The sequence below is a fragment of the Callospermophilus lateralis genome, chromosome 5 (assembly GCF_048772815.1).
Source record: "Callospermophilus lateralis isolate mCalLat2 chromosome 5, mCalLat2.hap1, whole genome shotgun sequence".
Classification (NCBI taxonomy): Eukaryota; Metazoa; Chordata; class Mammalia; order Rodentia; family Sciuridae; genus Callospermophilus; species Callospermophilus lateralis.
The window spans coordinates 37311087-37325764 of record NC_135309.1 but is presented as its reverse complement, the minus strand read 5'-3'; the positions used below and the strand labels follow the sequence as shown (position 1 = coordinate 37325764).

Below are 14678 nucleotides of genomic sequence, written 5' to 3'. Positions count from 1 at the left end.
AGGAGGAAGGTGGCAAATGTCAGGAAAGGGCAGGACCAATTTCATACTCAGCCCTTCTCTCCCTGGGAGGGGCAGCAGTAATGAGGCTGTGAGGGGGGCAGTTGGTGTCCATCTTCAGGGCAGATGTGTGTCTACCCTCCCGGCCTCTTCCCCAGGAAGGTCCTCAAATAAACTCCTGGTAGTGAGATCCACAGCCATAGGGAGCAACACAGAGCCTGACCACCAGCGTGGTTGCTAGGGGACACTAGCTGGTGTTTCTAAGGCTGATGTTCAGTGCTGCAATTTTTCTGTCAGCCGTGAATAACTCCGGGAGGCGGTGCTGGTCTTATTTTCCTGAGCTGCCCACCAGGGCCAAGGCCTATGGCTGAAATGTTTAGGAAAGTGCATCTTCTGGGATGACCATAAATAAGGGATTTCATGCTGTGGCAGTCCCAGATTCTGCTTCTCTCAGCAACCCCCTGCCTGACCGTAGAGGGACAAATCAATCAGGAAGGCTGCTTCCCAACCCCGGCACCAGGCCTGCCTCCTCAGTTGTTTGTGGAGCCCACCCTTGCAGCCCTAGGCTTGGCTTCCCCGCTAAGAGCTGAACACTGTACGGGGTGAGAGCATTGACAAGAATCGCAGCCAGCACCGGAGGGCACTGTGTTTAATCTCTGTCCCCGGTCTTCACGGTAACCAAGATCAGTTTGATTTTTATTCCCATTTTATAGACAAGAAAACAAAACTCAGATAACATGGAAACTGAAACAAAGAAGGTGCAGAGCTGGGAAGTACTGGACTAGACACAGACCCAGGCCACCCAGGGCTTCCATCTCAAGCCCTGCCCTACACCTCCCCGATGGATCCAGGCCAAGGTGGCCCAGTGCCCAGTCACAGGCTGGATACTCTTGGCTCTTGGCACTGGGCCATGGTAAGAGGCTGGGCCCACTGGCCAGGCCACCACCACCATGGGACTTTGCAGAAAGCCTCCGCAGCAGCGGAGTTCTATGCGTGGCCATGAGAGGCCTTGGTGCAGCAGCCCTGAGGGGGTGCCCTGGCTCACTACTATCTCTGATGGTCTTCCTCCTCAGCCTGCCAAGGCTGGCCTCCCCTTGCCCTGCTCCCAGCTGGTGCCCACCATCCTAGCCCTGTGGCTGCTGTGGAAGCAGCAGTTGGACAAGACCCACATGAGCCACAAGAGCTGCACAGACATCAAAAGTTGCCCTGACTCCTCTTTCTGGAGAGGACACCTGCCTTGGAAGGGGTCTGTGGAAGTCCTGCTTGCCCTGGGTCCCCGGGAGCCTGCTCAGCCGGTTTGCTGGCAACTGAGCCTCAAACCCTGGCTCCACCTGTACCAGCTGACACAGGGGTTGGGAGGTTGGGGCACTGATATGGGGATGCTTTTGCCCGGGAAATTTACAGAATAGAGAATGAGCCAGCGTTGCATTTCCTGACTCAAGCCCTCCCGCAGTTCAGCTCTGAAGTCTCTAGGAAACAAGCTCATCTAAGGCTTCCTGTCACCTCATCTCTCTGAGCCCCAGTTTCTTCACTTGCTCAGTACAGCTGGGAGGATAATCTTCTTTTTCCAGGATGATGATTACAGAAGTGAGACGAATTCCTGAACCTTCCCATACAGCCTAGCCAGGGTCAGGGCTAGGCTGGAGGGCTGCTGCTCAGCATGACCAGGGAGGTCAGATTTGATGGGTCATTTGGGAACAGCAGGAGCAAAGCAGCTGTTTATACAAGAGACCCTGGGAATGGGAACTTGGGGGTGGCCTCAGGACAACTCTGGAAGTGTCTTGGTCTCAGAGGGCTAGTATCATGCCCTTGCCCTGTGTGACAGAAGGCCAGGCTGCCCAGGAGGTGGTGACTCCAAGGCAGGTGGCCTTGACTTCTGCCCTGGCTACAGCATGAAACATGTGACCCCTCCCACCTCCTCCTCTTCCTTTTGACCTGGTTGTAGGCTGGGAACTGCCAGGCAGTAAGTCCTCTCTCAGGCCACTAAGGTCACTTCCCCTTTTGTCCAAGCCCCAGGGCAGATAAATGGGGTGAAGAGGAATGGGGAAATGGGGTCCAGCTACCTCTGCACAGCAAGACACTTGCTGAGATGCTTGACCCATTTTACAGATTGCTCACCGAGTTGTGGGTAATAAAAGCAGATGCCTCAGATTACACAAAAGCTTCCCTGATGCTTCCACCCAGGGCTGTTTCCTGGAGCATGCCAACTCGTTCACAGCAGTCCTGCGACTCCTCCTCCCTGGGGAGGATTTGGAAATCCCAGGTGCAGTGAGACCATCCCTATTTATTTATTTATTTATTTATTTTAGTGCTGGGGATTAAGCTCAGGGGCACTCGGCCCCAGCTTTATTTTATATTTTATTTAGAGATAAGGTCCATCAAGTTGCTTAGTGCCTTGCTTTTGCTGAGGCTGGTTTTGAACTCGTGATCCTTCTGTCTCAGCCTCCCAAGGCACTGGGATTATAGGCATGCAGCGAGATCATCTCTATTTAAATCTCGCCTGTGCAGCTTGCAGACATTGTGGTCCACCAGCCCAGCCTCACAGGATCTACTGGCCACGCCAAGCTTATCCCTCCACTCCATGTAGGTTGCAGAACCTCAATACCTGCCCCCATGCTTTGTGCCTCAGTTCTGTCTGCGAGGTACCCACTGGGAGCCACATTCACCCCTGTGTACCCAGACTCGCACAGCATAGGTCAGTGGGGCAGCTTGGGAAGCTCCAGTGCCTCTCCTGACCGATTCTAAAGCTCACATGTTAGGACCAGGTAGTGCCATGGAGGCCAGAAGTGATTAGGAGCCAGGCACCTGGACCTCTGCCTCAACTCTGATGCTCCCCCAGCCTCCCTTCCTTGGTAAGGTTACCTTCACCAGAACCCGAGAAAGCTCTAGGACTAAAGGTATTCAAAGAAGCAAGAGCTCTGGGGGCTGGGGATGTGGCTCAAGCGGTAGCGCGCTCGCCTGGCATGCGTGCGGCCCGGGTTCGATCCTCAGCACCACATACAAACAAAGATGCTGTGTCTGCCGAAAACTAAAAAAAAATAAATATTAAAAAATTCTCTCTCTCTCTCTCACTCTCTCAAAAAAAAAAAAAAAAAAAAAAAAAAAGAAGCAAGAGCTCGATCCTTCTGTGTTCTGTAAAGTATCAATCCCCCCCGTACTGTCCACGACTTGGAAGCCCTCAGCCCCTTAGCTGATCTTAGAGCAGGGGACTTGGCTAGGGCCCACAGCTGCCAGGTGAGTCCTGGCTGGCTGTCCCAGGGCAGTGAGCCAGAGCAGAAAGGCCTCCTGAAGTGGCCTACCAGGGCTACTCACCCTCTCCAGGTCCTGCCTCAGGTGTGTGAAGAGCTTTAGGCGGCGGTAGAGGACGTCCTGCTCCTGCTGGGCCAAGTTGTCCACCTCGTCGGTCTTGGGCGTCAGCAGCGGCTGGTTGGCATTGGCTTTCCTCTTCAGCTTCCAGTACTGGTAGATGAAGTCGACCAGTGCCTCAGCCAGGTCCAGCCGCTCGGCCACCTCAGCCGGCTCCACCAGCTCGTAGAAGTCTTCTTCCAGCTGCTGCAGCCTCTGCTTGCGCAGAGTCACCTTTTCCATGTCCTCGATGGCCTGGCTGGGCTCTGTGGGCTCGGATGTAGGCTCGCACCGTGGGCCCCCATCACTGTGCTCCTGGCAGAACGACTTGAACTTGACCTCATCGTTGTCTGCTAATATAGTCCGCATTTCTAGGCCATGGTCAAAGGCGCACGTGACATGGAATGCAGTGACACAGGAAGGCATTGAACACTGGAGGGAGAGAAAGGCAGCATGAAAGGAGCCCTGGTGGGAAGGAAAAGGATATGGGACTTGCCACAGAGCTCCACTAACAATGCTGAATGCCTGGGAAGTCCTACATAAAATGGCATGGGCTCCCAATGCCCTGCCTGGGATGGAAGGAGTCATGGGACAGAGGAGCCCTGGGACACCTGGAAAGGTAACAGATTGGCACAACACACCCCTGGGGAGTCAGCAATCAGAAAATGATTCTGTGACCTCTGGGGACAAGCTGCATTTCTGTGTGGGCAAAATGACTCTGAGAGCAGAAGGCATCAAAAGAAAGGCTGATGACGTGCCACGCCTCCTCTACTACTGCGACATCATCTAAGGCGGGGATCCTCATTGCCCATCTGGGAGGAGGGGCTGAAGTCTTGCCAGGCAGCTGAGGCCTGACCCTCCCTTCTAGCCTTGTTTCAGCAGCAATGCCCCCCAATATTAGGAACCAGCAATGCTGCACTCAGAAACCCTTCTGAAGGTCTTATAAATGGGTGAAGGCTCAGGTAGTGTTTGCATCAACAATTCCGTTCCTGAAGAGATGAGACGGAAAAGGATGCCCCCCCCCCAACCCCCAGAGATATCAGAATCACGTGGGACCTTGAGAGTGTGCCAATTCTCAGTTCTAGACCTACTAAATCAGAACCTCTGGGAAGGAGGCCCAGCAATGTGTGTTCAATAAGCCCTCCCGGATCTGATGCACACTAGATTCTGGGAACCAAGGCAGACTAGTGCAGTCCTGTGGCAGGAGAGCCCATTAGCCCAGCTGGAGGGGAAATTTGATTCCCATTCCTCCCAAGTCAAGCCTGATGTCTAAAGCAAGGTAAATGTCTTTATTAAGCCTAAAAACACTCTCAGGGAAAGCCAAGTTCTCAGCGCTCCAATGGAGTGGTGAGCCACTCTGTCTCTGGAGGATCTGAGGATAAAAAGGAATGCTCACCTCCTCCCAGAAGTAATCTTGAGTCTGGCCCTAGTCCCACACCTCCTGGGCCCATCTGTGGTCCCACTGCAGTAGCCTAGGGGCAGGCTGGGGTGAGGGCAGGGAGAGGGTAGAGACTGCAGTCTGTTTTCCAGGGGACTCCAGGAGGTGAAATGGGCTTCGTACCTGGATGCAGGTGCCTGTGCACTCCTTGCAGAGGCTGCAGGACAGAGCCCAGCGGCTGGCTGGAATATGTGAGATCTTGGTGATGGGCTCCATCTTCTCTGGACAGCCAATGCTGACCTGAGCAGGACATAGGGAACTGTGTCAATCCCCAGACTGCCTCCAGGGAACCCTGTCACATGGGGGCTGCCCACAGAAACCAGGTGGTAGGCAGAAAGAACAGTGGCTGAGCCTCTGAATCCCAATTCCTGACCCCAAACAGGTCCGAGTCCCTCCTCACCGTCCCAAGCTATCTGCTGGGCAAGTTGTGTGCTAATCTGTGACTAATCCTGGACTGTGACGGAGGGACAATGCACATGAGCATCATGTACAGTTGACAGGATGACTGTGCTGGCCTCCCACAGAAGTGCTTCTGTGTGTGTGTGTGTGTGTGTGTGTGTGTGCATGTGAGAGAAGGGGGAGAATGTGCGAGTCCCTTTTCCTTCTGCATCTCGTTAGCCTCTATAACTTATTTTAATTTCATCATTTTTCCTAGACACCAAGAGCAGACCTTATGGAATCTCCACTTTGGGGTCTTCAGGCCTCTCCTGGCCAAGAGGGATGTACCTTTACTTAGCCCTGCCTAGGGGGACAGGTCTGCATATAAGACCTCTACAGGGCATCGGCCCCAGGAGGCAATACACATTCATCTGGCCATGTCTGAGAATAGAATAAGGGCCCCTCTCTAAAGGGCTCCCATGGTGGGGTCCTTGTTGGTTCTGTCTCTGCTGTGTCCAGGCCAGGCAACACTGAGAGGTAGTCCCAGCCTTTAAGATGCTGCTCTGAAAGCCAGTGGCTTCTGCTGACACAAACGACCATCATCACAGAAAAGTCTGCAATGTGGGCCCCCTGGGCTATGAACCCAGGAAGGGAAGGACCAAATACTGACAGGGTCACCTGGCTCATTTCTGGACACAGGCAGCATAGGAATGGGGTCTCAATCCGCACAGCACACTGTAGGGCTGGGGCTGAAACTCTAGTGAATTTCAGCATTTCACATTTTAAAGAAAATGAATGGTATTCTAGGAGACTGGGGGCCTCTGCTGACGTGTGGACCCAGCCTGTAGCCTGTGGCCTTCCCACCTGGCCTCAGCCACAGGCAGACCCCTCCTTCCCAACCACAGCCAGAGCGACAGAGCTGCTGTCCAACTTTTCATTAGGCTTGATGCCTGGTTTTCTTTCAGGTCAGTGGGATTATTTGTGGTTTAAACTTGTAGGCTGACTGAGGTTGGAACCACTACCCACATTTTGATAGCTACCACAGCCTGTCCCCTACACACAGCTAACTGACTTCTGCCCAGACTTTAGATCTACCTCCTGAAATCCCCAGCAGTCCACCATCCCACTTGCCTACCTGAACTGTGCCCAACCCTATGGACCGCTGCCTCAGTTCTTCCCAACCCTGTCACTTAAAGACCCCTGTGCTGTCCCATGGGTTCATCCCCAAGTTCTCAGTTCCATGCAAACCCACTTCCCCAGGTGCTGATCCCTGAGCTGCCACACCCCCACACCCACTCACCTCAGGAATCCACAGGGCGCAGCTGACGTGCACCCACTTGGTCCCACTTCGGGTGGGCTTCAGGGCTCCTCCTCGCTTGGGGCAGAGCAGGCACTTTGGCTGGACTCCCAGGGCACACGTCCGGCATAGCCAGCTGCCTGTAGGCACCTTCAGGATCCCATAGCAAGCCTGGGGAGAGAGCAGGGTGGTCACGGGTCAAAGGCACTAGCCAGTCTGTGCCTGGACAGCAGTCAGCTCCTCAGGGTTGATGATACGAGGGCTCCTAGAAAGCTCTTTGCCTGCATATTTCACAGTCCTCCAGGAAAGGGCTCAGGCCTGCCCTCTGCTGGGAGGAGGCTCACGTTAGCTAGCAGTTCCTAATCAGGAGGAACTTGGGAGGGTCCATGATCCCCTCACAAGTTGAATAAAAAACTGGTTATCTATTTCCTACAACCAAGGCCCACAGTTTTCATCTGTTTCTTAGGAATCTGAACAGGGTTCCTCTTGGTCATGTCTACAGCTTAATAGAGATACTGGACCTAAGAGCTGCTGGGTGGAAGGGACATGGATGTATGAGGGTCACACTGATCACCCCACCTGCAGTCCCTCCTGAGCTCCCCAGGGTCTAGTTCAGCATCAGTGGGTACAGATGGCCTCAAAGTCAGGGTCAGAGTGGGTCCACTGAGTACCAGTCAGTTGTTCAGAAACAAGGCCCAGAGATACCCAAGACCTGGAGCCTGAGGGCCCAAGATCAATCGGGGGTGGGGAGGGGACTATCCAGACTATATCTAGTTTATAATACCAGGAATTGTAGTAAGTACTCTCAGTACTTACTCTACTATACTAAGCAAATAACTCATAATAAACAATTTAAACGCCCCGCCCCCCCTTTTGGTACCCAAGAGCGTTTAATCACTGAGCCACATCCCCCATACTTTTATTTTGCTTACAGAATTGCTAAATTGCCAAGACTGGCTTCGAACCTATGATCCTCCTGCCTCAGCCACCCTCCCTACCAGCTGCTGGGATTACAGTCATGCATCACCAGGGCTAATTTAAAGGTTTGACAAGTCTTTTTTTTTTTTTTTCCTTCTCAGGGCTGGGATAGAGCCCAGGGCCTCAGACATGCTAGGCATTGTCTGTATCACTGAGTTACATCCCCAGCACCAATAACTCACTTTTATTGATAATTGAGGGAAAAAGAGGCCCAGACCCTGCTTGTGTGTTCACTTACTCCTGCAACATTGTCTAGGGTCACACAGCTTGTGAAGGACACAACCATGTTTTGAAACCAGGCAGGCTGGCTCCATGCTTGGCTCTCAATCACTACACTGTGCTGCTACTTCTTTTAAAGTTCAGGACATGAGAAGTGAAGGGAGAGTGCAGTAGGGTAGGATGATCCACGGGGGTGTCTGAGGTAGATGGGAGAAGACAGAAAGGCAACCCAATGTGCCTTTGCTCAAGTCTGGCTGTGGGGCTGAGTCAAGGGCCCTGGTATCCCTAGAAGCTCAGGGCATCCATGGCATTGTCTCCCTCCCTCCCTGCTAAGGGAGGTGGCTCACAGCATCCCTGAGCGCCTACAGCCAGAACGACCAGCCCCGACAGGGGTCCACCCAGGGAGCAGGTACATTCATCACCAGGTCAGGGAGGAGAGGGCTGCCCACCTGGTGCACACAGACGTTGCACTTGTCACAGAAGACCATCTCGTTGCCATCTTCGCCCTCAGGGGAGCGGCACACGTCACAGACCACATCCTCATCATACTCAATGCCCAGCCCCTCCTGCGTCTCAATGGCCCGGGCCATATTCTGGTGGCACAAAGTCTCCAGCTCCTCCAGCACACGTTCTAACGTCAGCTCGTCCAGCTTGGGCCTCTCTGTGGGGAGAACAGTAGCGGGTGGTGTCAGGAATTCTGGGCAGACATATGTGCCCTGGGACTCAGCTCCACCCTCTAACGATGGAACAGGCTGGATCATCCTATCACAAAGGCTCCTGACCTGTGTGGTGTTCTCATTGTAGACAGCTGGCCTGAGACTACACATGTATGTGTAGAAAGCATGGAGTGCTGTGTGCAGCAGGCATTTCCGAAGGTGGCTGAACAGGGCAGACCTGGTCCTTCCTTGACACATCAGTGGGCTTTAGCCAGGATGCTAATACCCAATGTGTGGGCCCTGCTTGTATGTTTACTTACTCCTACAACATTCATGTCTGCTGCAATAGTCCCAAGAACCCTGTGAATCATGCTATTATTGCAGCCACCTGACGGCTGCAAAATCTTCAGGATGCACAGAGATACTAAATAATTATACCTATCAGTAACGCAGAAGTCACTGTTCCCCAGTCTCAGCCACTGTCTTTCTAGAGGTGAGGATGCTGCAACTGGGAAGGAAACCCTCGCTCCCTGTCCTGATTCCATTCCTAGCTCAGAGGGTCACCTACCCATCTCCTTGAGCTCGGAGTTGATAAGCTCCAGCCAGTAGGCGTCAATCTCGTCCAGGTCATAGCGGCTGCCCTCTGGCCAATCAGGCTGGGAGCCCTCACCAAGTGCAGAGTTGTCTGGGGATCCCTGTGCAGGGGGCCCTTCCAGCGGTGGGAGGATCCTAGAAAATCAAGAGGGGTTGTCATGAAGGGAAGGACCCTCAGCCGCCAGGCTCGGGGGCTCCAGTGAGCTGGTCAGTGAGGAGCTGGTGGCCAAGTGTGAGGTCTGACTTTTGATGCCCAGCAGGGACCACTCCTGTGCATCCCCTCCTCCTATTTCTTCCTCCACCATCTGCCCACCCTGCCGACACTCGGATGGCTACGGGTACACAGGAAATATAAGACCTAAAGGGCTATGGAGAAGCCCCAGCTCACTTCATAAACATCCATGACCAGCCAGAGCCCATCTCCACAATCCCCCAACCAGGGTGGCTGGGCCTAAACTGAAGCCTCCTGATCAGCGTGGGCCTGTAGAAGGTGTCCCAAGTGACATCCTAAGCAATGCCCTGTGCCAGTCACTTGGGAACAAGTAGGATAGAGCCAGTTCGATTCCAGGTCCTTTATCATACTCCTCCAGGTGGGGAGAGGCCAGGGATTAGCTACCCACTTTCACAAGCCCTGGTCCCTCCTTCACCAACAGCCAGAAAATGCCCTGGTCTTGAGTAGAACTGTGGCCAGTTCTCCTCGGGGGTGTGAGGGGGCCCTGCCAGGTTCCAGTGCTACAGCCCCAGCTACAGCAATGCCCAACACCTGTCCTTCCCCAGATCTGGTACATAAGCAGCAAATGTCTTAGGTTACTTGTCTCCCCACCAACACTGCCCAGGACGGAAGCAACGTCTCCTGCATACAAAATTGCACCCACCATGGTCCCAGGATCACATCCCAGCTCATCTCTCCCTTGGGGACACAGCTCTGTCTCTGAGGCAGCTTGGAAAGGCCATGGCTACATGTATAGATTACATCACAGCTCCCCCACTGAATGTTCTCATCCCCAAAATGGGCTAATGACATTAGTACCTACCATATTCAGTTAGTGAGAGGATTGTAAGGATTAATGTGTATAAAGTTCTTAGAAAAGTGCCTGGCACACATACATAGTCAAGGGGGAAATTTTGCCTTGTGAGGAGGTCAATGTCCTCTCAGCTTAGCCCTATGCTGTCTCTCAGATCCTGATGCCAGTTCAAAATGCCAGGGCTTAGCCAGGTGCAGTGGCTACTCAGGAGGCTGAGGCAGGAGGATCACAAGTTCGAGGCTACACTGAGCAACTTGGCAAGATGTTGCCTCAAAGTAAAATAAAAATTTTAAGAAGGGCTGGGGATGTAGATTAGTCATAGAGCACTCACCTAGCACATAGGAGGCCCAGGTTCAATCCCCAGTACCAAAAAAAAAAAAAAAGAACAGAACACCAAAATACCAGCTCTTCCCACCCCCCACTGGTTGCCATGGTTATTGCCTGGGAGCCTGGCCTCCATCTGGACAGCAGGGCCAGGCCTGAGAGGCCCCTCACTTGCCTGGGAGGCCTCCTGGGGTCGGAGGCAGGGCTGCCAAGGGCTGTGACTCAGCGCACACTGTGGAGAGGAGGGCAGGGCCTGAGATGGCAGAGACATGGCTGAGCTGTGGGGAGGGCGCCTGGGCTCCAGGAAATGCCCCAGGTGTTAGCAAGAGAGGCAGGAAGGTGGCAGGGGACAGGGAGGCAGAGGCCCAAGCAGGAAGACAGGCCTCCAGGCCAGAAGGGAGGCCTAGAAAAAGCTGAGGGGCAAAGAGAAAGGGAAAGGGCTGGCACCACCTTAATGATGTCGGTGGCACCCCACCACCACCCTGGGGGTTCCAATCAGAACTACACCAAGACCCGAGTCCAACAAAATGCTGACTTTCCCGGTGAAACAGCCATTTGAACTAATGCTTCCTTTTAAGCGCAGCCCGTCATTCGGTCACGATCTGGCTTTGTTTGTGCCCTAAACATATGCTTACTCAAGGGTTTGGGGCAACTCTCATCCAAATGCCCAGCTGCTGGCACAACACTACCTAACCCTGCTTGCCCTGTCAGCTGTTACCTGGCCAGACCTCTAGGGAACAAGATCAGTGTCTTCTCTCTGGGGAGCCAGGGCTGAAGGACTCATACCAGAAAAATGCATTTCCTGGGACTCCCATCTTCTCCTACCAGGCATGGACTGACCTGACCGTTGGACATGGCATGGAAGTCAGCTGGAGGACCACTGGTTAGAGACCTATAGGAGAGAAAAGGGTCTCTGTCCCATTAAGAGACATTCTCCAGAGGCTGGCTGGGCCCTGGGCTTTCTGGCTATACTAAGGGGGTGGTACAGGCCCTCGCTCAGATTTAGAGGGTGAGGCGGGCAGATTGGCCCAAAAGGCCAGGGAGGGAGGGATAGAGGGGCTGGGACAGTAACTGGGGAGAACAGTTTGAGCCAGGCTTTTGCTCTGGGCCCCACACAGATAACCCAAGGCTTGCTCGTGGGGCCTGTGATTTCCTGGCCCAGCCCACTAGGCCCCAGCAACCCTACAGGAAAGTCCCCAGAATTTCCCAACTTCCTCATCTATAAAATGGGGACAGTACTCTGTACTTTACAAGGCAAGTAAGATCATTAAATGAGAAAATGAACATCCCAGGCTCAGTACAGCAAATCATCAGGCTCAGAGCAGCTCTGGCAATTCTGCCATGATGGCCGCCACGCAGATTTTCAGACAAGGGTTGTGCAGTAGGAGGCAGCCAGGGAGATGGACGGGCTGGGCTGGGCTGGGGAAGACACAGATGCAGGCATGGAGAGCTGGCCAAGAGAACACCCGTCTTATCCCTTCCAAACCATGGACAGGCCGGGAGTGCCTGGCTCCTGTCATCCTGGTGCAGCTGTGCATATGCTGGGAATGCACGCTACGAAGCCAAGGCAGCCCGAACATGTGCTCTCCTCTTGATGTCAACAGATAAAGTACCCTACAGGCACTCTGAAACTAAGCTACTGGTGTGGAAGCATCTGCAATTAATTACCTAGGCCTGTGGATGTTTCCGGAACCACCTGACATTAACATCAAGTACAAAGGACAGACTGCTGGGGCAGGCCTGATCAGGACTGGCTTTTTTCTGCCCAGTAAAGTGGCCTGCCCCTTCTCCGTACCCTGGGCCCTGGCACATGTGGTGACAACTTGGCATGTGTACTCTCACCACCACATCATCAGGCAGGTTCTGGTGTTATCCCCATTTCACAGAGGAAGAAACTGGCTCAAAGAGGTCAAGCCAGAGTTTTCCAGTCTGCCTAGGTGAGGGCACAAAACTGGCTAGGAGCTTCAGCCATGCTGCTGGCCCTAGAAAATGATGTGGAGAATAATCTCTATTGTCCAGTTCATTCACTGATGCAGCATATACTCCCAAGGGGGCCATTAGAGAAGTTCAGACCTTCCCTTATTCTCAGAAAGTCCCAGCCAAGGGTTGGTGGCACTCAGCCCTCAGAAGTTATTGGACGAGGAAAGGCCCTCCTCAATAGCCAATCCCCACAGAGCACCCGACAGGGTTGAATCTGCTTCCCTTATGATCCTGTGCCCAGCACAAGGCTGGCACTAAGGTTCTCAATGTCTATGAGCCAGTCACAAGTGTGGTTGCCAGGAATCGATAGTGCCAATGTCAAGGGAGGGAACCGCTGTGATCTTTGCCCCAAGCTTGGTCTACATGAGCTCTAGCAAGAGCCAAGGCTGCCAAGGCCAGAAAGGGGCTGCCAATAACCCGAGCTACCCTGCTCAGGCAGGCTGGTGGGTGGGGAGGACAAAACACCAGGCCCCCCTGCCTTGAGGGTTCCTCAAGGTGCAGAAAGAAGCACCTGACTGAGCTCTAGTTGGAGGCACAACCTATGGCAATGTGGCTACATCCTGCAAGGGCACCCAGGGGTCTCACTACTCCATGAAACTGGAAGGCTCCAAAGCCCAGTTAAGACTCCTCTCTGACTCAGACCCTCTCTAAGAACTCCTTTAAAGGGCCTTTTAAAAGAAGATAAGAGCCAGGCATACCAACTGTAACCCCAGCGATTTGGGAAGCTAAGGAAGAGGGATCACAAGTTCAAGGCCAACCTAAGCCATTTAGCAAAACCTTGTCTCCAAATAAACAGGTAAATCAACAAAAAGGGCTAGGGATGTACCTCAGTGGTAAAGCACTTGCTTGCCTAGCATATGTAAGGCCCTGGGTTCAATTCCCAGTACTGCAAAAGAAAAGAAGGGAAAGAAGTTAAGAGCATGGCAACTTAGCAAGACCCTGTCTCAAAATAAAAAATAAGGCCGGGAGCCAGGTATAGTGACGCATGCCTGTAATCCCAGAGTCTCAGCAGGCTGAAGCAGGAGAATTAAAGTTCAAAATTAACCTCAACAAATTACTGAGGCTCTAAGCAACTCAGAAAGACCCTATTCAAAATATAAAAAGGGAGATGGGGATGGGATGAGATTATAGCTCAGTTGGTAGAGTGCTTGCCTTGCATGCACAAGGTCCTGGCTTCAACCCCTGTTACCAAAAAAAAAGTCTAGAGATGTTTCTAATCGAGTCCAGAGTGACATCATTCTAAGAGTGACATCCCATTTCTAAGACAAGGAAATGGAGGCCCAGAGAGATCCGGATTCTGACTCAAGGTCACACTGAATGTGAGTGACAATTGGTTTTTTTAAAAATTTTTAATATTTATCTTTCAGTTTTCGGCAGACACAACATCTTTGTATGTATGTGGTGCTGAGGATGGAACCCGGGCCGCATGCATGCCAGGCGAGCCCACTACCGCTTGAGCCACATCCCCAGCCCATGAGTGACAATTTAGATCCAAGCATTCTAGCTCCAGAGCTGAGCCCAAGCCAAGGTCCAAAGCCTGAAAAGTGTTTCTAGAGTATTTCTAGAATATTTCAACGATTTATCAGATAAGAGAACTGAACACGAAATAGACAAACTAGAAAGGAACCTGAGGACTGGTAGGTCCCTTTCGAGAGAGCAGCCTCCCTTTCCTCCTGGGCACTGCCTGTCTCACCTCACCACCGGCTCTGGAATGGCCTCTGCCCCGGCGGGCACCTGCACACCTTTCTCCCATTCCTGTCGCCACGGGTCGGCCAGGATATAGTAGTCATCCGGGCTCAGCTGGTATGAATCTGGAATCTTCATGGCTGTGATCAAGTCTGTCCGGAAAACCTGGCAGGGGAGAGGAGAAGGGGATTTCAGATCACCTTGGGGTGGTCTGGACCCTAGGCTGTGGCAAGAGGCATATAAATGCAACCGAAGCGGACTTTCTGCCTGTCCACTTAGAAATAAACCAAAGCAGTAGGAACAACCCCTTCTCTGAACCAGCATATGCCCTTCCCATAGTACATGTTCCATAAAACACTGAATTCACACGGTTCTAACCTGTTAAAAAAGGACAGAATTTGAATGACCAATGGGATTTTTTCCTTCCTAAAAGGGGAGAAAAAGAATTGCAGAGAAAGGCAAAAACAAAAAATAAACACAAACAAAAGGAAAAAAACCCTCAGAGGGCAGAAAGGCATCTGTGAATGTGATACTGACCGATAGGTAACTACAAAGAGAATTGTCATTGGAAGTTTAAAATTATGCTGTAGATTTGCACCCACAGGCACAAGGAGAGATATGAAACAGCATTAAATAGCAACCCCAGGAAAATACCCACTCACCCCACCCTACCCCTGTCCTGGAGATCTGTGTGTGCAAGTCAAGTACTCTATCTCTAGACACATCCCTAGCCCAACTGCAAGAAAATAAAAGGCCATAGT

The 14678-nt window shown here is 52.6% G+C and overlaps 1 protein-coding gene across 5 annotated transcripts in view; it reads right to left on the bottom strand.

Moving 5' to 3' along the window:
• Jade2 (jade family PHD finger 2) overlaps window positions 1-14678 on the bottom strand; it is a 52173-nt gene that overhangs the window by 14565 nt on the left and 22930 nt on the right. For all 5 annotated transcript variants that reach the window (XM_076856491.2, XM_076856492.2, XM_076856490.2 and 2 more), the window contains exons 4-9: window positions 13925-14082; window positions 8877-9037; window positions 8102-8313; window positions 6459-6626; window positions 4904-5020; window positions 3310-3774 (exon numbers count right to left, since the gene is read on the bottom strand). In XM_076856491.2, the coding sequence (XP_076712606.2) occupies window positions 3310-3774; window positions 4904-5020; window positions 6459-6626; window positions 8102-8313; window positions 8877-9037; window positions 13925-14082 (1281 nt within the window). The remainder of the gene's footprint in view (window positions 1-3309; window positions 3775-4903; window positions 5021-6458; window positions 6627-8101; window positions 8314-8876; window positions 9038-13924; window positions 14083-14678) is intronic.